The sequence below is a fragment of the Rhineura floridana genome, chromosome 2 (assembly GCF_030035675.1).
Source record: "Rhineura floridana isolate rRhiFlo1 chromosome 2, rRhiFlo1.hap2, whole genome shotgun sequence".
In the NCBI taxonomy this organism is placed as follows: Eukaryota; Metazoa; Chordata; class Lepidosauria; order Squamata; family Rhineuridae; genus Rhineura; species Rhineura floridana.
The window spans coordinates 1,904,175-1,916,177 of NC_084481.1; the positions used below are offsets into that span (position 1 = coordinate 1,904,175).

At 39.8% G+C, this 12,003-nt stretch overlaps 1 protein-coding gene across 4 annotated transcripts in view; it reads right to left on the reverse strand.

The window, feature by feature from the left end:
* Positions 1–12,003, reverse strand: part of ABHD13 (abhydrolase domain containing 13) — a 29,692-nt gene that overhangs the window by 14,583 nt on the left and 3,106 nt on the right. For 2 of the 4 annotated variants that reach the window (XM_061607571.1, XM_061607572.1), the window contains exon 2: positions 6,004–7,136. The exons of the other annotated variants lie outside the window; for them this stretch is intronic. In XM_061607571.1, the coding sequence (XP_061463555.1) occupies positions 6,088–7,136 (1,049 nt within the window). In that variant the 3' untranslated portion in view covers positions 6,004–6,087. Of the gene's footprint in view, positions 1–6,003; positions 7,137–12,003 lie in introns of those variants that run through there. 4 annotated transcript variants of the gene reach the window in all.

The following is a 12,003-nucleotide window of genomic DNA, read 5'->3' on the forward strand; positions in this document are numbered from 1 at the left end:
GGGTGGGCCGGGCAAAAAGACAAAACAGATACTGTACATACTTGTAAGAATACATTCAAGAACAAAACAAGCACACAGGCAGGCAGGTGCAGTCATGTTAAAGTGCATCTTTGAAAGTCAAGAACACCATTTTCACCCACCCCAGTGTGTGGGTACAAATGCTGCCTTACTCTTAAAGATCAGGCAGCATTTCTCTAATTCCCTATCTTAATGCTAATGTGAAGCCACAGTGCAGAGGTCAGAGATAAGCCTCTGCCCCACTGCCTTTAACCATCAAAGAGCAAGCAGAGGCTTATTTCTCATCTTAGCAATTTGATGATTAGCGCTAAGATATAAGAGATCCCTGATCTCTGCACCTAACATCATGACAACAGGTGACTGGCAGGTGGCCGCGATTTGCACAGAAAGGTCTTGCAGGCCAAACACAGAGGCTTGGTAGGCCTAACAAAGCTCTGGGCAAGATATCCCCTCCCACTGCTGTTTTACAGAATGTGTGAATGGGCTTTCTGCAAACATCCCCAAGTTAACAGCTGTACCACCATCACATTCTGGACTGGAGAACTTCAAACAATCTACCAGACAAGTCCTACATTGAACAGCATGAAATACAGAGAAAGGCTACTGTATTTCCGTATTAATTCTTGTGTGGTATGAAAACAGATTTTTAATGCAATTGCTACACCATCAAGTATTACCAACATATTCCTGTCACCAGAGTTCCCTGGGAAGAGGGAAGGATTGTTAAACCATTCTGGGAATTTTAGCTTTGTGAGGTGAATAAGGGTCTCCTAACAATTCTCAGCACCTTCAACAAACTCCAGTATCCAAGATTCTTTGGGGGAAGCCAAGACTGTTTAAGGTAGCATAATACTGCTTTAAATGAATGGGGCCTAAATTTCTTAACTACTACAAGGGCTTGAAAATCCATTATTGTCCATCAATTAGTCCTCACAGACACCACAGGAGAGGCCCATATGATATGCCTTTCAATGTTACATTGCCAGCATCTATCTGAACTAGCCAATTCCTTCCTATAAAGGTGCTGTGAAGTCCAATATACCTGGAACATATTTTTTTTTATTGAATCAATTTCAATTTTAAATCTAAAGAAATACTACATATAGATGCTAAAGCAACTTTTCACTGATTAAGCTAAATGGAACACTCTAACCCCTGCACATTCAATTTACAACATTCGTATAAATATTTATAAACAACTATTGCAGATTTAGTTTTCTGTGATGATTCAGTATTTCCCTCCAGCAATATAGGAGATTTCAAGAGAATTGAAGTTGCATCAGTTTTTTTAAAAAATTATTTAAAGAAACCAAGTTTGTTACCAGTATTAAATAATCTGCTCCCCATCAATGCTAAAAAATATCCACCTGATGTGGGTATACTAATGTTGCTATCAAACCCTGTTAGCAGGCATTGATGTTAATATCTTTTAAATCTGCATTAAAGAAATTGGCCTATAATTTGCATACCTAGGATGATCTTTACGAGGTATGGGAATGACAGGATATACGAGCATAGTATGTTGCAAGTGGCAGGGTCTCGGACTGAAAGGCCTGTTTAAAGGCGAAACAGCACAGGCACTAAAAGAGTCAAATATGCCTTCTACAATTCTACAGGAAAACTATCTGGCCCTGAAGCTTTCCCACTCCTCATACGATAAATTGTTGTTGATTTCCTTCAACTATAAAAATCCTGCAAGAATTTCTCTTTTTGCAAATCTAAACGTAGAAGGCCCAACTGCAAAAAGAAAATTTCCAATTCACAGTCCATAAGGCACTATCTTATATGGAATAATATTTCTGAAACTCTAAATTTATATCCTTTGGCATTGCCTATACATTATTACATTATTCCTCAATCAGTGGAATATAATTCTGACTTTTTTGCTGTTTTAAGTGAAATGCTAAAATCTTACCTGGCCTCTCTTCACTTTCCCAATATTTCTGGCACAAACATGTTAATGTAACTAGATCTTTAGCTGAAAGTAAATTATTCAATTCATATTTAGCCCACTGCAATTTTTGATTAAGATCTTGCGAGGGACATGCTGCAAATTGACTTAATAATGACTTCACCATTGCATCCAAATTCCCTTCTTGTGAAGCCCTAAACTGTGGAAAGTGTTACAAACTTGATGGTTTATTGTAGAGTTTTGAAACAGCAAAACAGGTAATCAGAAGTATAATTATACTAAAAGCAGACTACACACATAGGGAAAGGTAGTTAATTGCAATTGTAGATGTTATTAATTTATTGCATATGGCAGTACATAAAAATAGAAGTTATGTAAAAACAAAATCCATCTATTGTATAAAACATTAGAATGAAAATGTAAGTGCTTCTTTTTAATGCACAGGTCTAAAAATATGAGATGACAATTTCGTTTTTAATCTGTAGAATACACACACACCTTGAAACATTTGAGGACCAACAGTCTGACCTTAAACATGTTCACTTATAACCAAGCCTTGCTGAATTAAGCAATATTTACTTTAAGTGAAAACGCTTAAGACTGCAGTTTTAATTTTTGTTTAGATCTAAAGTACAACATTCAAAACTGAACCCACAAGTCTGTTTTATTCTTTTGCATGCAGCAGGCAGAGATTTAATTTTTGGCAAATGTTCTTCCACAAAGTTTTGTGTCATTTGCAAATACTTACACTAACAAAAAAAGGTATTTTCTCATACATATTTTCTACTTGAATTTTACTGAAATTTCAGTAGTCTCAGCTTTGAGAATCTGCTAAAGCAAAAGGTAGGACTTAGCAAGTAATAAGAGCAAGAAAAGGACATCTTATACCGTCCCTTAAATATGCTACTTGGATTTCACTGATGTCTTGTGCTGCAATGCACACTCTAGCAGACCTTCTGTTGGTCCCGTAGGTTAATCCAGATTATGTTGTTTGCTGATTTGACTTTCATATACAAAAAATTCAGATCAATACATCTGTCATTACAACTGGGCCCAGTAAACTTGTGCTATATTAAAGTTACCCAACTATGGTCTTCCAATTCACTATTTTGCAGGGGGATAGGGGGACAATTGAAATGTATTTTCTTTTTATTAAATTTATATCCTGCCCTTCCTCCCAAAGGTAATGGAAAGAGGCTTTCTACCTTTGAAAGGGTACTCCCTGGAGCACCCTCCTTCAAGTACAGTTCCTGTACACTCATTGCAAAAACAAATTGCTTATGAGCATCAGCGTCTAGTCCTGCACACATACTTGAAAGCATGAACTTCTGTTATCCCTTCAGGCAGATATAACTGGGAACAGAAGAGACATTTTGCATTCAAAATTAGACCATTCTCAACAGAACGCCTTTATACCATCAACTTCAGAAGCAAAGTTTGACGTTCCAGGCTCAGCTGATTTAGTGTCCCACAAAACTGTTCAGTTCTGGTAAGAAAGATAGTGTTACCTATATTTTTTCTACAAGATGACAAGTTCCAAGCGAAGCCAAAATGCACATAAAAAATACATGTGACCTTTTTTCAAAAAAATAGAGAGAACAGGGCAGCATTTACAATAAATGACACTAATAAAAGTCTCTTCCAAAATAATAATCATGCCAATCATATCCTGATCCTCATCATCTGTATTAACTTGACATTGTAGCATTCCTGCACTGCTGCTTCACCTTTATGCTTTCTGCACCTAAGGGTGGTATGATAGTACATCCTATAGGAAGCCCTTACATGCTGGTGGCAGAAAGTTTTGTATCAGGTTCACTTTATTTTCTGAAAAAGGTTAAACGCTGTAGGATGTGTTTCTAAAATGGATAATGCTAGAATGAAAATGGACTGCCTTCAAGTTGATCCTGACTTATGGGGACCCTATGAACAGGGTTTTCATGGTAAGCGGTATTCAGAGGGGGTTTACCATTGCCTTCCTCTGAGGCTGAGAGGCAGTGACTGGCCCAAGGTCACCCAGTGAGCTTCGTGGCTGTGTGGGGATTCGAACCCTGGTCTCCCAGGTCGTAGTCCAACACTCTAACCACTACACCACACTGGCTCTCACCCTCTCATGCTAGAATAGCATACCACAAAAGACAGCAAAGCACAAATGTTGTAGTTACTGAAATATATCCCTTTCCAAAAGATTCTTTACCACTTCTATGCAATTTAACCAATGTTAATAGAGTGATGAATGAGATGTTGGGAGATGTCAGGGAACTATTATGTCAGACAAGATATAAAGAGGAAAAACAGAACGTATTCTCAAGTAGATATTCAATATTAGTCCTACTCAGAGTAGACCTACTGAAATCAATGCACTTAAATAACTTCAATCTATTGATTTCAAGTACGACTAACACCATGCATTATCCATTGATTTTCCACTTCCTGTAAAATACATGCATATGCAAATACCTTCATTTATGCTCTCTTCAAACAAGCAAAACCAGTTTTTAAAATAAAATTTACTAATCTTAGAAATGAGTAGCTGAAATTATGTTCTGTAAGATTCTGAAGCAGTCTAAGTTGGTAGAATGTTTTCCCCTCTCCTTCTTGGAAAAGAAAAAAACTGTTTTTTCAGTATATACATTATTTATGAGAAGAAAAAAGAAAAACACTCCCTATATCACCTGTTAAAACAAATAATTTGGTTAAGTATATTCAAGAGCAAACTCCGGTTATTTAATACTTGTCTTCATCATTTACTTTGGCATTATAAGCACATTTACTTGAGTAAGCCCTGCAGTTTGGTGAGACTTATTTCCTGAGAAGGACCCTTAGGATTCTGACCTGAAATAACCAGAATATTTCTGGTTCAGTTCACGTTGCATGAAGTCTGTCAGCAGTTTAGATAGTGGTAGTTATATGATTTAACAGAAACAAAAGTCCTACCTTTACACAAACCTGCAAAGAAATAAACAAATATTCCCCTTAGAAAAAGCTTTTGAACTAAAAATGTTGAAATAGTTAAGAGGATTACATGGGAAAAATAGAAGTAAAAGTAAGAGAGTAGATTAAAACTAACTTTCCCTGCAATCCAACTTCTCAACGGGTATCTTGCTATTTCAGTATTCCAGCTAGACTGTTAGGCAAATGCATTTTCCACTCGGGGCTTCTAGGGGAACAGTCATAAGAGGCACAAAGCGTAAGAGTTTAGGAAGAGTGAATCTTCCAGTACAAGGATAGCAAACATAGCAACCTGCCCACAAGTCAGCCTATCTTTGTGATTGGATGAGAATACCAACTTTAAACACATATTTTCCCATTTGTCTTTAATGTGGAATGAGGATGTAATAAGCCATGTATGTGGCATGCTGTATTGAATAGTGTATACTTCGATTATTTTATTTAATTAATTCCTATCCTGCCCTTCCTCCCAAAGGAGTCGGGTTAGTGCTATTGATAATATTAAGCACGCTATGAGATCTTAGTCATAACAACAGAATTCAGGGGTTGATCATGCATGTGAAAGCTCTAGCTGCAGAATATAGGTTGTATTCAACTTATCCAGAGTACACCCACTGAAATTAATGAACCTAACATAGTCATGTCTATAAACCTCAGTGGGTCTTCTGAGTATGACTAGTACTGAACACCGTCCAGTGTTGCCAGCCATGTTTACCTATAGAGCTGAGACATTCACTACACATAACAGCTCTGATCTCTTAAAACCAACAATGTCTGCCTATTTGGGCAACAGAAATCTGCTTGTACAACAGGACTTCCAGCTTCTCTTCTCCCAGCACCAGCCCCCAAAATCTGCTCTGGAGCAGATCTTGGGAATATGTGGAGGAGGGGGCTGCAGAGGAAAGGGGAAGTGACAGATACATTTTATCTCCTCAGCATAACTTCAAATTTACCAACAAGTTTATTCATGTGTCTTAATCTAAGAAATGGGCATTAAGATTCACTTTGATATATATAAAAACCTTATAATTCATTTACAGTTTTGAGTGTAAAAACTATCTGGATCATAATAGATTTTTCCATATTTAATTTTGCTCTTTAGATAAGTACAAGACAGAGTACACATTTTAAAAATGGTCATTCTTTATCACCTTCCACAAATTCAGGTACAATGCAGTTGTATCAGAAAGACACGTTGGAATTAGTTATATTATTGTTACATTAGATGACATTTTTGCCATTTCTTCAGGGGAATAACTCTTTGCCACTTCTTTGATGAACTGTTCAAGTGCAGTGAAGTAGCCTTGGCACTGCCAAGTGTCATTATGAGTTCCATCTGGAAATATTGCCAATCTTTTAGTCCGAGCAGGGGAAAGCTCATAAAGCTGCTTCATCATTACTGGAGGAATCAACTGGTCAGCTAGCCCAGAGATGAAAAGCGAAGGCATTCTGCACTGCGATATTTTTCTATAAGACAGGAACTTGTTTTTATAGCACCACAAAGGAAGGTACCTCATTGGAAAAAAAGAAAACAGAGTGCTGGCCATATGTGGGATGCTAAGGAAGGTGTTCTCCACCATGATTGCAGAAATCCTATGGGAATTCTCAGATGCGAGGTGAACAGCAACGGCTCCCCCCAAGGAACGGCCAAAGAGAAAAATCTTTGTCTTATCCAGATCAGATCTAGTCATCACATAGTCTAACACGGCTTCAGAATCTAAATAGATGCCATCTTCACTCGCTTCTCCTTCACTTTTTCCATAGCCTCTATAGTCAACCAGCAGTAAGTTGACTTTCAGGTTCACCAACATCAACAAAGCATTTGGTAGTCTGTGACCAATGTTTCCTGCATTCCCATGAAAGTAAATGATAGTAGGTGAATATGAGGAATTGTCTCCTGTGAATCTGAGAAGAATTAGATTCAGCAACACACCATCTTTGGTTTTGATAAAGATATTTTCATGTGGGATGCCAGTAGGCATGGGAACATAGAGTCGTGATGAAGCAGGTTGCTCTGGGAAATAAAGCAACACATCCTGGAATTTATATAATATACCTGCGATAGATATAAATATCAACAGAGGCAATATCATGCCTCCATACAAATGAAAAGTTACTATCAAGGGTAAGAGAGAGATGCGGCAGAGACCCCAGGACCACGACACCAGTGCAAGCAGCCACTTTTCAATAAAAGTCCAAAACATCCATGATTTTTCCATTATAGTAGTCAATGAATGTTTAGTCCATATGAAGCCTGAAAAAGAAAATAAACAAGCTTTAAAAAAAAAAACCTTTACGAATGAAAACAATTACCTGTACTTTCTGCGATACAAAAGGCATGCAGATAGTATGGAAATACATCACATAATGCAAAAGATAATCCAGACCAGACTGTGGTGCATTTACACATGTGGTATGTTGCAGAGATGCAGGATGACCCACATTGTTTTAGATGCGTTCTGCGTTGCAAAGGAATCCCTAATGGCTAGCGTGCATGCAGTTCCCCAAAACATAATTTGCTTTGCAAAATAGAACGGCATGCTTCCCACCCATTCAGGGCCTGCTTCGAACATGTGCAGTTATTTCAGATTTAAACAGATAAAGATATGTAATCCAAAGTAAAAATAGCAAACCAACTTGTATAAACAGTTTTGCAAAGACTTGCACTAATATAAGAACATATCTGGAATTTAGTATACTTTTCTTGGGCAATTTTCTTCAGCTAAAACAGTGTGCTTTCCACTGATGGAAGGGCACCTCTGGACCTAAGCCACTGATTTTTATTCATCTGTCCCCTTGCTTTCTGCATACCTTTACTTGCCTCCATCTTCCCTTCTTTACCCCTTACCAGCCCACCTACCCCCCCATAGCCAAAACATTAAAAGTCAAGGTCAAATTCTAACATCCAGCAAATCTAATTTAAAATAGTTAATCAGCAAATGATGTTGCAAGAAATTAACAGTATTCTCTACTGATAATGTATTGGGCGTCTGACAGAGAGGTGGGAGAGGATTGGTAGATAATCATCTGAATGGAGAGGTTACATGGGCTTTAATCTGTTTATAGTTTATTGTCAATTTTAATTAGTTTTTGAATGTCTTTAAACACCTGCTTTTAACCATCATTGATAATTTTAATGTCTTTTTTGTAAAGCACTTTGAGGTTTTTATTACAATCAAGTGGTGTATAAATTTTGTTAAATAAATAAATAAATCTAACAATGGTTTGCAAGAGAGACAAGAATATGAGAGATCCATGCAAAGGAGATGTTTGCAATTACTGATTTACAGGATTTCTACCTGCATACTCTTTTGTTCAAACAGGGAAATTTATCTCTCATCTAATTGATAGATTTCAGGTATTCCTCATGCAGAAAATGCAGGTTGTGTGTACATGACATATGCTGGAAAAAACGTAGTAAGGACAAGGCTTCATTCTGTATTTTGGGGGTCCACTGAGTTCCCTCATCTCCAGTTCTTCCTCCTTCTGGTAAGTGATTGAATGCTGGAACCTAACTACTTAAAAGCAACAACTGAAGTATTATTAGGGAGAGGAAGCCCTAGAACACAGTGCATAATCGCTGGTATTAGCATTTCTTCAGGAAAAGTGACACTACTATAAAGTGGGGAGATGGTCTACTACAAGAAGAATCTCCCACAGAAAGCTTAACAGCAAAAGTAGGAAAATTTGTGCAGCTGCTGAAATTGTATTTCCAAATATAATTATTAATTGCTATCAATTAGCATCTATCAACCACCACTGCTTCAGTCCTTATGCCCCCAAAAGCAGGTGTGAGGGACAGGCAATCCTCAGGAACAAATGGGGTGAAGAACCCTCAACTCCCTTGCAATCCCTTGTCACAGATTTATTTTGTTTGTTATTTAACAAAAGTTATATAACACTTGATTGAAATAAAGCCTCAAAGTGGTTTACAAAAAAACACCCAAAGGAGATGTTTGCAATTTTTGCTTTCCTAGTCAATGAAGTGCTTCTGGGTTTCAGTGGGCTTTGGAACACATTACTTGTTGGGCCATCAGACCTGAAGGCCTTCCCACCAATTCTATCTGTAAAATGTGTTTTTTAAAAATCTGTAAAACAATTTATGTTTGGGAAGATCTGTCTGGGGAAGAAGGGATATGGGTGATGCCACCTGAATTTCAGTGATCATGGGTAGGGGGAAATATGGTCATAGGGTGGCAGTAAATCACCATGGAAGGCAAGGTCGAGGCAATTTACACCTTCTTCCTTGCTCCCACGGCTAGATTCCTGGATGTTCATCTGCTGTGCCCAGCAGGTTGTATGTGCTGTTATTATGTATCAATCTGGGACTACACAAGACCTCACTCATCCATGATTTGAATGTGGATAAAGGTCCCGATCTGGCATGCAACTTGGGTGGGTGAGCTGGGAGGAGTTGATCTCATCCAGCTATGCCCATCTAGATATCACCACAAGCTGCAGGGACATGGTAGGAGCTGCTGTGGTCCATAGGACTTCCATCTCTATCTCTGGGAAACCCTTTTGCCTTAGAGCTGGCTATGAGTGCCTGCACCTTGGCCAAGGAGACAGTACACTAGGGTTGCAGCTGGTGTACCATCCACCCTGCTGTCCAGCAGCTTCTCTGACTGAGCTGGCAGAGGCAGTCTCACACATCATGTTGGATCTTTCAACATCGATCCTGAGGCTGCCTCTAGCTCAGGAGTTCATGGCCTCACCAGAACCACACAGGGCAGGACATACCCTCAATTTGCTTTTTCCTAGAGATGGTGAGAGGGGTGGTGTGAAGATGATAGGGAGATGGATGTCATCCTGTTGTCCTGGTCAGAGCACTTCCAGGTGAAGTCTGGATTTATAGCTCCAATCTTTCCCTGCAGGGGCAGTGAACACATAGTTCACCCCTGAAGATTAATGGCATCCAATGGATTTCTGAATGCTTGGTGGGGGGTTCCAGTGGAGACAGCAGGTGACACTGATGAGTCCTTATCTCGCTGTGGAATGCTGAAATATACTGGACTCTTGATATGGTTGCCCCCAAGGGCACCCCTGAGCACCTTGGTATACCAGGGAACTAAGGGTGATGGAACTGGCCATATGACAGCTAAAGAGCAAATGGTGAAAGACAAGCTGTGAAACTAACCAAGCATGAATGAAACAGCATAATCACGCCCACTGTGTGGTGATAAAGAAGGCCCACTTCTCTGCCTCCATTGCATCTTCATGTAGCTGTCCAGTGGAGCTTTCTTGTATTGTCCCGAGCTTGTTAACATCTACTCCACACAACCGAGCTCCTCTACTGTGACTTGTTTGCAAGCCACTTTAAGGATAAAGATGCTTGCATCTATAGCAATCTTGACACCATATCTACATTCACTGTAGTCTCCAGTGAAGTGTCTAGCCCAACATCTATACTAGCATCATGGATGCTTCAGCTGATGAGGCATGCTGATGTGAACAGGGTGCTTGCAATGATGGAGCCAATGTATTTTCTTGCCCCTTTTGGTTGATTGAAGCTTGACAAGGGGGTATGACTGGGTGGATCCAGGTGTGGTCAATACATCCTTGTGGAAGGAGGTGGTCCCAGCCATCTTGAAAGGGGCATTAGTCTGGCCAACCCTGAAAAAGCTCATCCTGGGCCATTGGTTTGTGACAATTACCGCCTAGTCACAAATACCCCTTTGGAGGGAAGGTGTTCAAGAGGATTGTTGCACAAAAATTGCAGGTACTCTTGGATGACAAAGATTATCTTGACTCATTCCTATCTGGGTTCAGGCCTGACTATGGGACTGAATTGACCTTGGTCACTATGATGGATGACCTTCATTGGAAGGACAGGGTATATGCGACCCTGATATTCTGATTTGATCTCTTGGCAGTTTTTATTACCACTGACCATGGTATCCTCCTGAGCCAACTTGGCGAGATGAATAAGAGAGACGCTATTACATAGTGGTTCCAATCCTATCTCAGGGTCAGTTTCATAAAATAGCATTGGGTGATTGTTTTTTGGTCCCCTGGCAGTTGTGCTATGGAATATTGTAAGGCATGATCTTTTCCCAATGCTATTTAACATCTATAGGAAACAATTCGGAGTGGTCATTAAGAGACTTGGGGCAAGGTGTCATCAGTATACTGATACCCAGTTCTATTTCTCTGTAACATCTGAATCAGGATAAACTATCCAAGCTCTGGACTAGTGCTTAGAATTGGTGGTGGGCTCAGACAACAAACTGAGTCTGAATCCTGGCAAGACAGAGGCCCTGTGAGTGGGTGGTTCCTGAGTCCAGGTAACTGGCCAACTGTATGCTTTAGGTGGTGTCATACCTCCACTGAAGGAGCAGGTTCATAGTCTGAGGATGGTCCTGGATTCATATCTGTTGCTAGAGGCCCAGGTGACCTCAGTGGCTAGGAGTACCACCTGACCACTGTCATCCATGTGCTGGTAACCTGCAGACTGGATTACTGAATGTGATCTATGTGGGGCTGCCCTTGAAATTGCCCTGGAAGCTGCAGCTAGCACAAAACGTGGCAGCTCAACTGCTGCCTGGGGCAGACTATTGTCATCATGTTATGCCACAGTGACTACCAACTAGCTACTGTGCTGGTTCAAGGTGCTGGTACTGGTGTACAAAACCCTATACAACTTGGGACTAGGATATCTAAAAGATGGACTTATGCCTTCTATACCCAATCGATCACTAGTCTCTGCAAGAGAGGGCGTCCTGCAGATGTATGTTATTTTTATAGAAGAAAAGAGCAATGAGCAGTAGTCATATATATTCTAAAATCTTCTAGGAGAATTTGGATCAGATTCAGGAAGAGATACCAAGTACAACTTATTTTCCCCAAACTGTGGCTTTTGATTGTATTTTTAATCTTCATTAAAATGATGCATTAAGAACAGAAGCTTTTTTGCTGTCTTACTACATTAGATTAGAGTGGGCCGAGGCCACTATGCTAACAGCTGCTGCCATAACTGGCCCGTCACACCACTGTGATACAGTGAAACCCAATGGTTTCACAGATCAGGTGACAATATACCACACAGGTGCAGCAGCACATTCACTACAACCCACCCAAGGGTTTTGGTAGAAGGCCAACTGAAAATGTCACATCAGTGCCCT